Raw genomic sequence first — 18,490 nt, 5'->3', positions numbered from 1 at the left:
AAATGCTCGCCTTTACTTCTTCCCATGAACAACCAACAACCTAAATAGTCTAAGGGTAACTTGCGATATCCAAAGCCTATCAATCCGGATATGAAGCGGACCGTGGTCGTAGGGCACTTAGATGAGGGGACGAAAAAACTCTTACTTGGATTAACTCTTTGCCCGGATCCTTTCTGATAAATTTCTAGAAAACTCTGTAATGCTATCAATGTTCGCCTATCGCCCCTCGTGAAGATGACTATGTCGTCAGCAAAAGCTAGATGAGAAATCTAAATAGCACTCCTTGGTTGTGCGTAAGGTTGGATTTTCTGTGTTGTACACAAAGCAATTAGCCCTCAACTTAGAGCCTCTGACACCAGGATAAAGAGAAATGGAGATAGCGGGTCGCCTTGCTTTAATCCTTGAGTAGCCTGGAAAAAACCATTCGGCTTCCTATTAATGAGGACTGAAAACCAAGAAGTTGTCAAATTGTTCGTAATTAATGCCACGAAACGGGGCTGGAAACCAAATTTTAGGAGGAGACCAGATAGGAAACTCCAAGACACCCGATCAAAAGCTTTCATCATATCAAGTTTAAGTATTAGGTTATGGCCGCGCACCTTCCTGTCAATGTCGGCCACCAGTTCCTGCACCACTAGGATGTTATCGGAGATTTCTCTGCCCTGAACAAAAGCTGATTGTTCAGGCGATATGATAGTGGGTAGAATCGATTTCAGCTGATTGCTAAGGATCTTCGTAAGAATTTTATTGATAAAAGTGCACAAGCTTATTAGCCGGAAGTCCGAGAAAGATTGCGGCGAGTCTTTTTTAGGGATTAGAACTATATGAGTCCTGGTAATGCTTTTCGGGATGGGGACTCTGCACATGAATTCTGTAGCTGCTTGAAAAAACATCGCCTCCTATTATATCCCAGCAGTGGGTAAAGAAGAGACCCGAGAATCCATGTAAGGTAAGTTCCTGCAAGAGCCTGTCATTTGTCGCTTCGGTCACCAAAAGTGGAATATTCTGCAATAAGCTTTGAGTATCTTGCTCATCAACCACAATCGGCGTAGACAAGAGGCCCCGGAGGTAGTTAATTGCTTCAGTGCCAATTTCTTCTTCGTCTTGAATGCATATACCTAGCGAATTTTTGATTTGGCGGATGGTGAGTTTGGCCTGCTTATCAAGAAGCGCAGAGTGGAAGTACCGTGTGTTAGAGTCTCCCTCTTGCAGCCATTTGACGCGTGCCTTTTGTTGCCAGAAAGTCTCCTCATCAATCAGGCACTTAAGTAAGGTGGCTTTAGCGAGACTCCATTGTTCTCTCATCTCGTCTGTGTCTTCCTCCTCTAGCCGAATCTCCTTTTGCCGGACTTGCTCTTCCGCCACCGAGGTATTGTCAAAAATGTTCCCCAATACTTGCCTGTTCCATTCACCTAGGGCCTATTTCACCATTTCAGCTTTTGCGCGAAGAGAAACATGCCATTGCCTTCCATGGGTTGCGTCCAATTGTGCTTTGCCACATTCAAGAAATTCGAGTGTCGAATCCACATCTGTTGGAACTTAAAAGATCCCCTCCCCCTTGCACGATCATTTGCAATATTCACCAATAGAGGGCTATGGTCAGATGTTGCCCTGTTGAGGTGGTGGAGTATCGTATTGGGAAACAGCTGCTGCCATGCTGCATTCATTAGGACTCTATCCAGGCGCTTCCAGACACGTCGACCTTGGCAAATACCTGCCCAAGTAAATCGACTCCCAGTGGCCGTCACAGTTTTTAACCCACTAGAAGAAATGCAATCCGCGAAGTCATTCATGGCTGCTATTAACTTATGACCAAGCAAATATATAAAAAATTAGAAAATATAATGACGTGCAAAGCACGTGAGTATTACTAGTACTCTATATAAAAATACCATGAGTCTTGATACTTTAAAGTGTAAGGAAAAAGTTGTGTTAATTTTCATTATATCCAAACTACCCTTCATCCATTAATCACACCCATTGTATTTAAATTGCGATAATATTTACTAAAGCGTAACATTGAATTTGAGTTATGATAAATAATGATGGTAATTAAGATAAAATATCTAAATATAAAACTCTTTGACTACTATTGCAGTCCACCTAAAATTTTACTTTGTATATATATTTTATTTAATACAAATATCATTATCTTTACTATAAAAATTTGCTCTTAGGACATAGGAATCCTTGCTTGTGCTTTATGTGTGTTTTTCTAATGAAGTCTACTAAAATTAAAATAAAATACAAGTGAAGTAAAATCAACAAAAAAAGTGAAAAAAAGGTATGCGTAACTATCTATCCCAATAAAATTTTAATTAACAAAAATTAATACAGAAACAACTAGATGTGGTGTATAAGTTATATTCCATTATTAGTAAAAATGACACTCAAAAAATATAAAGAGTCATATGCAAAGAATTTGTGTCTATTCAAATTAAGAAACATGCATCTAATTTCATATTGAACCATTTCATTAAATCACTTACAAATTCAACTCATGTTACATGAAAATAATAATGGTAGAACATGGAAATATTTATGCAAGACCTAAGTTTTACTATGAGAATTTAGGCACCCAAGTCGAAGGGAAAAATAAAACTGTTCATATATTCCACATATAAATTGATCAACCTATTCTAACTCTATAATCTCTCCTATAACAATTTTTTTAATTTAATCCCCAAACAAATAGGTAAGTAAAGGTATTCACATTGTCCATATTGTTTCAAATATTGATACTATGTCAAAGTCTATAAATTAATTACCCTATTCTAACTCTATTATTACAATTTGTTTGTCTTAGCAAAAAAATAGTACTTAAGCAAATTTATAGATATTGCCATATTGTTTGAAATATTAATGCTTATGATAAATCATTTAGTATTCTAGTGAAATCTTTCTTTTTTAAAGTGTTATAGTTTGATGGTTCCAATTCACATTTTTGCTGGAAAGTCAGTTTGTTAGGAATAGGAGGAAGAGAGGGATAGTATAAATTTGTATTATGATAGTTAAGTTAGAATTAGATAATGAATATAAAATAACTCATTTACTCTTATTCCTTTTTCAAATTGATGTTACATTTTAACGTTTACAATTTAAGTGTAATGATATTAAATATGTACAATAAGTTTGATAAAACATGATTGAATTGATATTTGTTTGCTAGAGTTAAAAGATAAAAATTCTCTGAAATCTTAAAAAAAAAAAGTCAGTTGTTGACTTAATGCATTCAAAAGAAATGATTAATGACAATGCAAATTATCAGAATACTATAGCATGCATTGGACAATCAAAATTATAAAAAAAAATTTAGTGTCTAATGATACTACATTTTGTGATAGTAAAATCACGTGCAAAACATGTGAAGTATTATTAATGTATGAATGTGAAGGGTAATTAAACAAACACTGTCCAGACATCTAGTTTTTTTTTTGTATGTATGTATAGAAGTGTTATAATTTTGTGAAAGTTTGCCAAGAAATCTAAAAAAAATATAATGATCAGTGGAAATGAAAAAAGTTAAATCATGTTTTTGTCTGAAAATATCTGCAAAACATACAACTCGTTATCTAGTCAAAGTTCTTTTAGTTTTCAACAATTCTCAAGTACCTCGATCATAAAATCCAAAAACAAAAATGGAAAAAATGATATGGAGGATTTTTCAATATCAAAACATATGTAAAGTAAGATAGCACTTACATCCTCTAGCTTTTGGATGTCCTGAAATGGTAATCCCAATCGTAGTGTAAAATCAAGGTTATCAACTAGAGTACCCAAGGTCAAAGTCTTTTGCTTCACTATTAAACTTCAATTAATTATCCACGAATCATTAGAAGAAAAATTAGTTTGGTAACATTAAAAAAATTAATCTTAGAGGGATTTTTTAAGTTCGTTGATTGACCATTATCAATATAAATAGTATAAGAGCCGAGGAGCTCTTTAGCTTTGAATCAATTTTTCATCGGCCCTTGTGCTATTCACGTGCCTTGAACAATTGATGCGATGTCATTTTGACTTGTAGTTTCTAAACAAAATTCAGTTCATAGTTCTTAAACAAAACTTATCTTTTTTCTTGATAAGTGCATATTTTGTGTGTTTTTAGTGTGTTTTATTACTTAGTTTTGGAGTGTTTTAATTATTTTTATAGCTAATTAACTAAGTTTCTAGTGAAAATATACATTTTATGGTTTAAGTATCAAAAAATGCATTTCTATGGATTTTAATGGTAAAAACTTCCTGTTTTTATAGGTTTAATGATTCAATCATCAAATAGAGTGAAATGAAAAGATAATTGGATGATTGATGATGATTTGAAGTGATTTAAAAAGAATATGAAGTGCCAAATACTAAAGAGAAGAAATGCAATTAAGTATAAAACAGGAAAAGTTAGACAGCTTTGACACCTGCTGATATTTTGGCTATATCTTGAGTTACAAGCATCAGATTAGGTGATTCTTATGTCATTTTGAATCTAATACATAGCTCTACATTTCTTAGAAAGATATCAAAATCCGGTTCATGAGTTTTATAAGTCAAAATGGTGACCTGCAGAGTGAATAATTACCATATTAAACGGAGTACCTTGGAAAATTAGTGCACGAGTGTATCAAACCCGAAAGAAAACGGTGGTACGAAACCCTCGTGCGACCACTAGTGAGAGTTGACTTTTTGCACGCAACTTAAAGTAGCTTTTCTTCATTCTTTCTCCCTAAGTTTCACTACACAACCACTCCCTCACCATCTCTCATTCTTGGCCAGCCAAGGGTAAAAGTGTGAGAACCTGAAAATTTTCACATTTGTTCTATGCATTATTTTATTTCTCACTTCCCTTTTCTAGAAATTTGCTATCCATTTTTATAAGGAGAGTTTTCATTCTATATATATGAGTATGTGTTGTGTATATCAAGTGTAATTGTGTGAGGATGTAGGTCTTTTTGTCGGAAGAACGGACGAGCGTGTCGTTTAAATTTGGAAAAAAGAAAAAATTTTGATGGCAAAATTTTGTACCAAATGATGTGTCAGCTCCGGCAACCAACTTTGACTGGCTGTTTTCCTTCATTTTTATCTTGTTTTTGGCTGAATTTGGTCTTCATTTTTGCTCCTTCTTGGCCGGCTGTTTTGAGAGAGAAAACAAGTGAGAAAGTTCTTCATTTTTTGGCTTCAATCTTTGTTCAAATCTTGAGTTTTAACCGGTGAAATCACAAACTACTCCGTACAAGTGTACACTAAGGAGGAATAAAGGCTGTGGTGGAGTGATTTTGGAGGGGGAAAGACTAAGCTACCATTTTCTTTGAGGTTCTAAGGTATTTTGCTATGAACTTCTCTCTTTGCTTCTAATAGTTAGAAATTAGTCGCTTGTGATTGCCACTTTGGTAGCTTTATACAAGATTTCTTAGATTGAAGTGGTGATATGTGGATTTTCAGTTTTATAGTGAATTTTTCTGCCCATATATGAAGGTTAAAGGCTAGCCATGATTTACTAGTTTTGATATGTGGAATATCTAGTGTTTTAGTGCTAGTTTACTGTCTAAAGAAATTTCTGGTTTGTGTGCATAATTTCACATTTAGGGGTTCCAATTTTGGTGTAATTGAGATTAGTTTTGGAGCCACCAATTAGTTGTATCTTAAGGGGGTTTAATAGCCTATGATGTAAATATGCAATTGTGGTTGTTTATTGTGAGATTTGGTGTTGATTGTAGGGTGAAAAGTGAAGAAATTAAGGGGAAATGCTGTCTGTTTATTTTCTTGTAATTGGAGTAAGTAAAAGTAACGAGTGAAAGATGATTTTAGTGACAAGTTGGGTTTATTTTGCTTCGAACGACCTAGAACCTCTCGAAGGGTGGTAGATGAGTTACATTGTACTTGACCGGATATATTTTGTTTGATGAATGGGATGACCGTTTTAACCATTTTAAAACATGAGGAATAGCTACAAATAACCAGTTTTGAACTTCACTGTTTACTCATTTCTTTCTCAAACTTTCTGAGTTTAGTTTTGTGTTTGATTTCGAAAACTCTTAGTTATTCATGTCTTTGAGTCTAAAGGTACTCTTTTTATCCCAACAACCATGTATATACATTGTACTTCGGATTTCCTTCGATTCACCTAACTTTTGCTAGATGAACTGTAATATATGCTCTTGATTAATTTTAGGATTCATCAGTGATTGAGGGCATTACCCGGAGGGTAACTTTGGACGTTATTTTGCGTAAATAGGTGAGTGTTCTTTGTTTGTTATGTTTCCATTAACTATATGATTTGTTGTAGATATTTGATGAAATGATAAATATTTGCTACAAATGAATTTTGCTAGGCAAGTATGTACTTTATCGCACTCGACCTAAATGAAATGTGAAATATTCAATGTTTAAGGGGTTAAATGTTAGTTGCGCATGAATGTAAGCCGTTTGGCTAAACTGAACCCTTGTATTTCGTTGCTAGTTGACTCGAGCTAGAAGCGGACTCGGTCGGGCGATTTGATGACCCTGGGTGAAAGTTTGGTATACTCGAGTATTACCACGTTGTCGGGTGGAGTCTGGCCAATGTCCAGAAGGGGGAAGAATGAAATGAATGAACGAATGACAATGTCAATGGAGGGATTTTCACTTACAAAATGCATTTTAAAACGATTGGAGGAATAAGGAAATAAAAGGTGAATGAAAGAATGAAAGGCTCAATGTGAGCATGTATTCTTTTAATAAATGTGTTATCATTGCTTTATATTGTAACTGTTACCTGGATTACTTGTTATTACTTGATTAATGTTCTTGTTTAAGTTGATTATATGTTTGGAACCTCACTGAGCTTTTAGCTCATTTCGTTAGTTTTGTTTTCCTTAACAGGGGATGCGCGCAAGGACGAGAGATCTGTATAGACTATCATAGTCTAGTTCTTTTGAATTTATGTAATGGTTCTCGCCCAAACGCTTGGCAAGGGTTGGTTATATGAAAAATTGGAAACCTTTGTATATTTGAGTTGTATTTCTTTTAAGATAGAAATGTATATAATTATATGTTTTAAGTTTGGAATTATTGTTACACTGGTTCTTGTGGTCTTATTTTCATTTGTACTTGAGGTGTTTGTTTGAGTCCCGGCGAGAGTTGGGCAGGCGACCCGCCGAACCCTGGTACGCCCTAGGGAAAGGTGGGACCATCACAGGTGGTATCAGAGCCTGCTTCGTGTGGTCTCTGCGTGGAGTGAGCTTGGGCCAAGTGGTGATTAAGTGTGAAGGACTAAGTGCTCTTTTGAACATAAGCTATGAATCATGAATTGTTATAGGTTTTAAATCGTTATCATGGTATTTGAGAACAATAGATAGGTACGTCAGGTAGGAATCTCGATTGTAGATAATTTACTCTTGGGACTGGCTAGTTCGAGATGTAAATTATCTTATTTCGGATTCTTGCACCCGAGTACTCCAGAATTGAGGGCGGTACTAAGTACTTGAGAATTTCATTCCGGGAAACATGAACAGGTTCGTGTTTGGCTAGAGTGAGTACAAGAGATCAACGGGCGCCTAGTTTGGATAGAAAGTGAAGTAAGAGACCGGACGGGGGTGATTTTAACTGAGTGTGGGACAACAAGTCGCGTTTTCATTCATTTTGCCCTTGTATTGTTCCTACACGTCTTTTGCCTGTGGTATGTGAATACCTACATGTATAGTACTTGCTACCTTTGACTATTTGTCTAACTTGAGATGTCTCTTTCTGTATATGGTGTGTCTCCTTGTATATTTGATGTGAGATATCTTGTTGTTTTAGTCAATTTATTTCGTTATGTACTAAATCACATTTTGGAAAAAAAAAAGAGGGAGAAAAAGGGTATGGAAAGAAGACGTAGTCGCGGACGTGGTCGTGGCCGTGGGACTAAACGAGCTCAAGAGCCAAGAGAAGAAAGAGAAACAGTGGCCGAACAAGAACATGGACCGAGGGTTGAGGCCGGAGATCAAAATAACGACGGCGATACAACAAACGACAAATATCCTAACACGATTGATAGATCAACAAGGCCAAATGCCAGTGAATCAACTCCGGAATCCTGAGATAGGAGAGGATAGGGCTCTTGAAAGGTTCCAAAAGTTTCTACCTGTGACGACCCCACTTCTCCCAAGGGCGAACCCAAGGGTATCGGCGGGCCGCCTGCCTAGCTCGCGCCAGGACTCAAAACCTAAAGTTCGAAAGAGCACTAAATACAATATATACAATCCCAAAAGTTATATTCACATCTTCAAAAGTCTCGAGTCAAACTACTCTAATATACTACAATCACAACCAGCAGAAGATAGACCCTAAGAAGGGTCCTTATACAAACCACCAAAACAAAAACAAACATTCTAACTATTCAACTATTACAAGCCAATCTAACTATACGAGTATACGAGCCAAAAGTCCCCGCGTCGGCCCCTGCTAAGGAAAACAAAAGGAATGGGGTAAGCTATATGCTTAGTACGTAAACAGGGGCGAAAGCATAAATTTCACATAACAGTTACACAATAAGAGTAAAGCAAAAGCAGAAAAGTAACATCACATAATAAGGATACAGGTGGCTCCAAAGCCAACTCATATGCCATGCGTGATCTCCTGCCGACACTCCGTCGACTGCAAATAATAGTCCGTAGAACTTCACTTGTACACCCACCGACACCTTATCACCCTCACTGGCCAGTCACCTCACAAACTTGCCCGGGCGAACGAAATCACAAACTTGAGCTTGAGTCACAAGCTCGGGTCACAAACTTGGTCACCTTCTCGGTGAACCGGATTCACAAAATTGGTTCATAACATGAACCTACAAACTTGGTGACCTCAGACTAAGTTGGACTGCCTTCGACCAAGCCCTAACCGGCTCGAATAGTCCAACCAGGTCAAGAGTTCGCCCCAAACTCACAAACTTCACAAAATTATTCAAAATCACAAACTTTGCAAACTTTACAAACTTTATTCGAAAGTCGCCCCGAGCCACAAGCTCAAGGGTTTTGGTTCCAAAAGGTTCATATACATATGCCAAGTACAATTATACATTCAAATTAGGGTTTAGGTCGAGTGCGATAAAGTACACCCTCGCCTAAGTGCCCTTTTCACATATCTCAAACACATAGCAAAGAAAACACACCAAACCGGCCTGAATACTTACCCAGAAACTGAAATAGCAAAAGTACGAAGTCGGATCGAAATGAACAGCTAGTAGTGGGCCCCACCATTTCCGCCCAGCTCACCACCGTCTGAAATAGAAGATTGTGTCACATAATATCGCAAACGGCTACTATCGTGCCTAAAACAAGCAAAACGGCAAAAACGGCACGCGCGCACGTAAATATGACGAACGGAAACGGAGACGGCCGTTAGCGGAAACGGCAGATTTGACACTCGTTTCTAGTTTACTCATAAGTTGAGCTACGAATATCGGATTAAGGCGTATGAGACGCCATATCGAAGCTTAAAGGATGAACAACAACTGTTATGAAGACATCCAGAACTGAAACTGGAGGCTTTAGTCCCAAATGAACCAAACACAATCACTTACGAAATCTGGCAAATGCACAAATGGTCAGTTTTGAGTGCAAACTGTTTTCTATGCTACACATGGTCAAAAGAGCTGAAAATTGGCAGTTAGATAGTTCATTCCAAATGGAACAACTTTCATGAAGGTCGGCAACCCAAATTCGGAACGGAAATTGGTCATCAGGACCAAAACAGATTTCTGGTCATTTTCACGGGCAGGCCTTGTTTGCTCGGCTATATCTCAGGTTTTATAAATCCGATTCATGAAATTCCAAGGGCGTTAGAAAGCTCTGATATAGGGCTATAAGTTTGGTGTTTTGGTCGGAAGTCCAAACAGCTTGTAACTCAGTCAAATGTGAAGCCAAAGTTCCAGCCATAAACTTTCCAAAAACGTACCAGAATCACAAACCGTATTTGACCTCAATATGCGGTAATGGCACCAAATTCACTACGGTTATCGGATGGGGGTGTAAGACCCACCGTTTCGAAGCTAAGAAACAGGAGTACAACAATGTAGAAGGCCACTCAGTCCAAATCCTAGCACAACTAGGTCAAATATGCAAAATACAAATCCAGAATTACCAAAACAGGTTTGCAAATCACATAAAACTGTAATCGGTATATCTCAGTCCATACAAGTCCAAATGCCGAAATTCCAAAGGCATAAGTTAGCTAAAACGTCCAGCTACATTTCATCAGAAGACACCAACAACAAAATGCAAACCAATTCCAGTGAAAACAAACGATTACTATTGCAGTTCGGACATTCTGTTCACCAAAAACAGCAACAGTAAAAACGGCATAACTCACTCTATACTACTCCAAATGCCCTGAAATTTTGCAGGAACTTCAACCTCATCAATACCTACAACTTTCATGTTTTAAGCCAAGGCCAATTCGGCCTCTATCTAGGACCAAAGATTTCGGACAGAATGAAGAACCAAGAACCCTAATTTTCCAGATTTCCTTCCAAATCCAAAATTGATTGCAATTTTCTATCATATGCACCTACTAGAGCCAAAGCCCCTTATTACCAACCATCAAAAACAATCACACCATCAAGATCATATGAAACCAGAAAATTCCTCAAAAAATAAAAAAAACTCAACCAAATCACTTCAAACCAAGAAATAATCCACAAATTTCATCACTCTAATCACTACTAATCATATCTTAAGCATCAATAGGTGTAGGTGGAAGTTTAAGCTTCACTTACCAAGAAACAAGAGAGAGAGAGATGTTGGCCACCTTAGACCTTCAAACAAACTTCACTACAACACTTACTAGCACTAGAAGAAAGGTTTTTATGGAGTAGAATCTAATCTAGGCTTTTGTTTGTGGGAGATTGAAGCAAATGGAGCTTGAAAGTTGAAGAAATGCGCTTCCTTCTTGAGCTAGGGAGATCCGGCCACCAAGAGAAGAAAATGGTGATTTTTGTGCATTTTTTTGATATTTAATCCTTTGGTCAAAAAAGTCAAGAAAGTGAATAGTGTTTCTTAAAGTCCAACCAATGAGAAGGTGACACTTGTCACCTCATTAAATGCATTCCTATCCTTTCTTTCTTCTCTCACATCAATCATTTCACACACTCTACTTGTCTATTAACACCCGATAAATTTTACACAGTATCCGGAATTTAACCTAATTGGCCGAATTTTTCCGAACTTTGCGCACTAGTGGGTCCCACGTCCGTTATATATCCGTAATTTCTCAAAAACTCTACAATACTAGAAAAATCATTTGAAAACGATATTTGCTCATGAACTTTGTCTGGGGAATTTTCTAATCAAGAAAATGTAGAAAAAAACGGGTTTTCAATCTTAACCGGAACTTAGGGTTTAAATCTTAATTCCTACTTAGGGTTTTCGAAATACTCCCAAAACCAAACGTTACCGCCAAATTAATGAATATATCAACGTAGTACGAACTGGGGCCTCACAATCTCCCCTCCTTAAAAGAATTTCGTCCTCGAAATTCCAACTTGCACTAATCAGATCAAATAATCCTCAAAAGCAGTCAAGTACACAACAGGCAATGCCTCAAAAGTTCAACCACTCGAGTAGTAGCCGGTCTACAACCACACAAGTACGAATAAGTTCAAAAGCCGGGTTCAAACAAATAAGCTCAAAAGATTATACTCAAATATACATATTTTTACAAAGTCACACTAAAAATATACAAGTTATCCGACATCCGGTCGGTGCAAAATCCATTATTTACGTGAGCACTACGGCTCCAAAAATGTAGTCAATCACTGGGTAACAAAAGAAGCCAGGCATACTGGTTATAACAAAATAAACATGGCAGATATAACAAATTAAACATATCAGATAGTCAAAAGGAAATTCCATCAACGGTCCTACACGCCTCCCCTACGGAACCTACCTAATCCACCAGCACCGCCCCGGCGGCCCTAGGGTGCAAACCTAAAGAATAGGTCCAAATAGCTAACTTCAATATTAAGTAAGAACCAAATCGATTCACACTGGGACTGGCCATCTCCAAGTGCAATCAACTCAATCCCCACTTTGCCTTATGGAAAATTACAAAAGTCAATATCAAAATCTTAGCATTCAATATTTACCTTAATAGCCAAGTATCCCACAGTCCGGCATCCTAAACTTCAAGCCTAGGATACACTACAGAGATCGAAAGCCTAAGCTCTGATACCAACTGTGACGACCCCACTTCTCCCAAGGGCGAACCCAAGGGTATCGGCGGGCCGCCTGCCTAGCTCGCGCCAGGACTCAAAACCTAAAGTTCGAAAGAGCACTAAATACAATATATACAATCCCAAAAGTTATATTCACATCTTCAAAAGTCTCGAGTCAAACTACTCTAATATACTACAATCACAACCAGCAGAAGATAGACCCTAAGAAGGGTCCTTATACAAACCACCAAAACAAAAATGAACATTCTAACTATTCAACTATTACAAGCCAATCTAACTATACGAGTATACGAGCCAAAAGTCCCCGCGTCGGCCCCTGCTAAGGAAAACAAAAGGAATGGGGTAAGCTATATGCTTAGTACGTAAACAGGGGCGAAAGCATAAATTTCACGTAACAGTTACACAATAAGAGTAAAGCAAAAGCAGAAAAGTAACATCACATAATAAGGATACAGGTGGCTCCAAAGCCAACTCATATGCCATGCGTGATCTCCTGCCGACACTCCGTCGACTGCAAATAATAGTCCGTAGAACTTCACTTGTACACCCACCGACACCTTATCACCCTCACTGGCCAGTCACCTCACAAACTTGCCCGGGCGAACGAAATCACAAACTTGAGCTTGAGTCACAAGCTCGGGTCACAAACTTGGTCACCTTCTCGGTGAACCGGATTCACAAAATTGGTTCATAACATGAACCTACAAACTTGGTGACCTCAGACTAAGTTGGACTGCCTTCGACCAAGCCCTAACCGGCTCGAATAGTCCAACCAGGTCAAGAGTTCGCCCCAAACTCACAAACTTCACAAAATTATTCAAAATCACAAACTTTGCAAACTTTACAAACTTTATTCGAAAGTCGCCCCGAGCCACAAGCTCAAGGGTTTTGGTTCCAAAAGGTTCATATACATATGCCAAGTACAATTATACATTCAAATTAGGGTTTAGGTCGAGTGCGATAAAGTACACCCTCGCCTAAGTGCCCTTTTCACATATCTCAAACACATAGCAAAGAAAACACACCAAACCGGCCTGAATACTTACCCAGAAACTGAAATAGCAAAAGTACGAAGTCGGATCGAAATGAACAGCTAGTAGTGGGCCCCACCATTTCCGCCCAGCTCACCACCGTCTGAAATAGAAGATTGTGTCACATAATATCGCAAACGGCTACTATCGTGCCTAAAACAAGCAAAACGGCAAAAACGGCACGCGCGCACGTAAATATGACGAACGGAAACGGAGACGGCCGTTAGCGGAAACGGCAGATTTGACACTCGTTTCTAGTTTACTCATAAGTTGAGCTACGAATATCGGATTAAGGCGTATGAGACGCCATATCGAAGCTTAAAGGATGAACAACAACTGTTATGAAGACATCCAGAACTGAAACTGGAGGCTTTAGTCCCAAATGAACCAAACACAATCACTTACGAAATCTGGCAAATGCACAAATGGTCAGTTTTGAGTGCAAACTGTTTTCTATGCTACACATGGTCAAAAGAGCTGAAAATTGGCAGTTAGATAGTTCATTCCAAATGGAACAACTTTCATGAAGGTCGGCAACCCAAATTCGGAACGGAAATTGGTCATCAGGACCAAAACAGATTTCTGGTCATTTTCACGGGCAGGCCTTGTTTGCTCGGCTATATCTCAGGTTTTATAAATCCGATTCATGAAATTCCAAGGGCGTTAGAAAGCTCTGATATAGGGCTATAAGTTTGGTGTTTTGGTCGGAAGTCCAAACAGCTTGTAACTCAGTCAAATGTGAAGCCAAAGTTCCAGCCATAAACTTTCCAAAAACGTACCAGAATCACAAACCGTATTTGACCTCAATATGCGGTAATGGCACCAAATTCACTACGGTTATCGGATGGGGGTGTAAGACCCACCGTTTCGAAGCTAAGAAACAGGAGTACAACAATGTAGAAGGCCACTCAGTCCAAATCCTAGCACAACTAGGTCAAATATGCAAAATACAAATCCAGAATTACCAAAACAGGTTTGCAAATCACATAAAACTGTAATCGGTATATCTCAGTCCATACAAGTCCAAATGCCGAAATTCCAAAGGCATAAGTTAGCTAAAACGTCCAGCTACATTTCATCAGAAGAAACCAACAACAAAATCCAAACCAATTCCAGTGAAAACAAACGATTACTATTGCAGTTCGGACATTCTGTTCACCAAAAACAGCAACAGTAAAAACGGCATAACTCACTCTATACTACTCCAAATGCCCTGAACTTTTGCAGGAACTTCAACCTCATCAATACCTACAACTTTCATGTTTTGAGCCAAGGCCAATTCGGCCTCTATCTAGGACCAAAGATTTCGGACAGAATGAAGAACCAAGAACCCTAATTTTCCAGATTTCCTTCCAAATCCAAAATTGATTGCAATTTTCTATCATATGCACCTACCAGAGCCAAAGCCCCTTATTACCAACCATCGAAAATAATCACACCATCAAGATCATATGAAACCAGAAAATTCCTCAAAAAATGAAAAAAACTCAACCAAATCACTTCAAACCAAGAAATAATCCACAAATTTCATCACTCTAATCACTACTAATCATATCTTAAGCATCAATAGGTGTAGGTGGAAGTTTAAGCTTCACTTACCAAGAAACAAGAGAGAGAGAGATGTTGGCCACCTTAGACCTTCAAACAAACTTCACTACAACACTTACTAGCACTAGAAGAAAGGTTTTTATGGAGTAGAATCTAATCTAGGCTTTTGTTTGTGGGAGATTGAAGCAAATGGAGCTTGAAAGTTGAAGAAATGCACTTCCTTCTTGAGCTAGGGAGATCCGGCCACCAAGAGAAGAAAATGGTGATTTTTGTGCATTTTTTTGATATTTAATCCTTTGGTCAAAAAAGTCAAGAAAGTGAATAGTGTTTCTTAAAGTCCAACCAATGAGAAGGTGACACTTGTCACCTCATTAAATGCATTCCTATCCTTTCTTTCTTCTCTCACATCAATCATTTCACACACTCTACTTGTCTATTAACACCCGATAAATTTTACACAGTATCCGGAATTTAACCTAATTGGCCGAATTTTTCCGAACTTTGCGCACTAGTGGGTCCCACGTCCGTTATATATCCGTAATTTCTCAAAAACTCTACAATACTAGAAAAATCATTTGAAAACGATATTTGCTCATAAACTTTGTCTGGGGAATTTTCTAATCAAGAAAATGTAGAAAAAAACGGGTTTTCAATCTTAACCGGAACTTAGGGTTTAAATCTTAATTCCTACTTAGGGTTTTCGAAATACTCCCAAAACCAAACGTTACCGCCAAATTAATGAATATATCAACGTAGTACGAACTGGGGCCTCACACTACCTCCGAAATTTCATGGAAGGCCTGATCCGGATATAGCTGAACAGTGGTTGGAGGCAATGATTAACATCTTCGCGGCTTTAAACTACATGGAGCAAAGACAAGTGAACTTTGTTGTATTTCAATTCAAAGGACCATCCGAGCATGATGGAATGTTATTAAGGCAAAATGAAAAAGAGAACAGACTGCATGAACATGGACAAACTTTATAAGGGAATTTAACGAGAAATATCTCCCACCTTTAGTCCAAGAAAGGAGAGAGGACGAGTTTATTGGGTTACGTCAGGGAACCCAGAGTGTGGCCGAATATGAGACTAAATTTACCAAACCATCCAAATTTGCTTCCAAATTGGTGGCCAAGGAGCGGAGAAGAGTGAGACGATTTATACAAAAATTGAATCTAGAAATCCAGGAAACTTTAGCAGCGGTTCAGGTTAATATCTTTACGGAAGCCCTTGAAAAAGTTCAAAGGATTGAACTTTCGAAGAAGTCACAAATTGTGCAAAAATGTGAGACTCAAAGAAAGGAAAAGAAAAATCATAATTATACAAATATACATGTTCTAAAGGAATACATCATGTCGGGTACGGGGGACTAATGTTCGTGACTCAATTTTCTCTTTAATAGAGGAAATACGAGCGTGCTAAAATTAGAAAGTCAAACTCGTCCATATCCCATACTCAAGAGATTATTTCCTAATCTAATCAAGCAAATGATCTAACATAATCCTAATTTTCTAAATGAAATACAAATCTAATGTTATGTATCACACATAGGGGTAAGGAATATACATATAAGAGAAAAATATAGAATGAGAGATATATATATAAGGGGGAACATGGGATAAGGAATATACGTACAGGGAGAGGGTCATGCAAAAATGATAAAAGACCCTAGAAAGTGAAAAATATGCATGAAATTGTAGTGTAGTCACACAAACATGATCTAACGCGCAAAGGGCTCCTAAGGATCTAGCGTTGGACTAGCTCATGTTTATGAATTCTCACTAGCATTGAACTAATGAAAAAGATCGGAAAAAAGGGGCCACAACTAGTGTTGGACTAGTGTGGAATTGGGAAATTGATCATAACTAGCGTTGAACTAGTGTGATAATACGTCACACATTAGTTATAAGTAAATTAATCATGTAAAACTTAATAAAAGAATGTAAACACATAATATCACATAAATACATAAACATAATCATGATATCTAAATGTAAGACCCTAAGAAAGCCGTAACACATAGCACGTAAGCATGCAGATCACACCAAGCAAATAAAGCAAACAAGCCTTAACTATTACATTAGGGAGGTCCTACTACAATCTAAAAGAGGAAATAAAATAAATAATTAAAATAAATACCTAACTATTACAATTGTGGCGTTTAATTGCCTTCCCAAATAATTACAAATTAAATTAAAATAAATATACAAAATTAAAACAAATAAAGTAACTAAATGAATAAATAAATGAGAATATTCAAAAAGCATGCAATTTCACACATAAGTTCATATAGGGGCACATAGGGTCAAGTAAAAATCTAAATAAGGGATAGAGTGTACCTCCCTTGAATTGGTGCCCTAATAAAGTAGAAAACTTCTTATTTACCCTCCAAAAACAAAGAAAAGGTCAATGCATCACTTTAATTAACAAATAATCATAAAAAATGGAAATAAACATGAAATTGAATCAATTGAATCATGCAACCAACCTATATTCAAGAAATTAAAACAATCAAGGACTTAATTGCAAAAATTAACAAAGTTTTGGGGGTCCAAATATAATTATCACAAAGATCCAAGGTCATAATTAAACAAAAATAAAGTACAAGGACCTATTTGCAATTAAATTAGCGACCTATCTGAAAGAAATCAAAAGTTTTTAATGCCACGACATAATTATTTAAAAGTACAGGGACTGATTTGCAAATTCATTTTCTGGTTTCTTAATGGATCAGGCCATTGGGCCATTTTCTTATTTGTTTGGGCCTAAGACTCTCCCCAGCCCAATCGAAATTCAGAGCAAAAGGAATGGACCCATCTATGATTTATGACCCCAAGATTAGCCAACAAAACCGGTGGGCTTCTTCCCTCTAGCCCAAACCAAACCCAAAAATAATAAACTAAACCCACTCCCTTAAACCCAAGCAAAATAACCTCCCAACCCAAATCACCTATTTCACTAAAACCCAACATGGAAAAATCAACTACAATTATTAAGCTACAATTATAACCTAAAACCAAGCATTAATCTACCCCAAAAGACTACTTAAGAAAATGAAAAGATGATTAAAATCCAAAAGGGTGAAATAAGTTCAGTCTTTCCAATTTTTGAGTCATATCAGAATAAGGGGAAACTTGGAGGGTTCAAATGAATAGGGATCTAATTGAATGAATTATGAAGGTTTTGGGGTCGAATTATGAAGTTCTGGAACTCTAGGGTAAACCACAAAACAAAATGGAGGGACTGAACTTGCAATTTTGGACAAACGATCGTCTTCCCCAACAGATTAAACATCAGTACGCCATTTCTGTTTTTCTTACAACCAGAGTAGTACCGAAACCAGCTTTAATTCTAGCCCTTCCAATCAACATGAAAATCACACAAGCTTCCTCTCATACCATTTCAATTCGAGTTCATTAAACCGGAAACATACGAAACAGAAAAAAATGGAAGACGGCAATGCATCAAAATTTCTCAAACATGAGGAAACGAACTGACTGAATGTATACAAAACAGAAATTAATTCACCTTTCAAGTCGAACTCTCAATGGGGCATTTCATCGAACAGTAAATGGGCATAAGAAAATTCACCGATTCTTGCTTAATTGAAATCGTAATCATCCCCAAAAATTTATCAGAAACAAAAATTGCAGTCTAACCAAACACATAGCGCATGTGTGTGCAAAACTGTGTATAATCACAGAAATATTGGCGACTCCACTGGCATGATTT

The 18,490-nt window shown here is 37.4% G+C and overlaps 1 protein-coding gene across 1 annotated transcript; it reads right to left on the bottom strand.

Annotated features, from left to right (window-relative positions):
* Window positions 1-807: 807 nt before the first annotated feature.
* LOC140016627 (uncharacterized) lies at window positions 808-1,793 on the bottom strand. Its single transcript, XM_072070190.1, has 2 exons — window positions 1,456-1,793; window positions 808-1,399 (listed from the first exon to the last, which is right to left on the bottom strand). Exons 1-2 carry the CDS (start codon window positions 1,791-1,793, stop codon window positions 808-810), a joined length of 930 nt encoding a protein of 309 aa, XP_071926291.1.
* Window positions 1,794-18,490: the final 16,697 nt, after the last annotated feature.

Source organism: Coffea arabica, chromosome 1e, assembly GCF_036785885.1.
Source record: "Coffea arabica cultivar ET-39 chromosome 1e, Coffea Arabica ET-39 HiFi, whole genome shotgun sequence".
NCBI classification, from domain to species: Eukaryota; Viridiplantae; Streptophyta; class Magnoliopsida; order Gentianales; family Rubiaceae; genus Coffea; species Coffea arabica.
The sequence above is the reverse complement of the archived record's forward strand: the minus strand, read 5'-3'. Positions and strand labels throughout refer to the sequence as shown.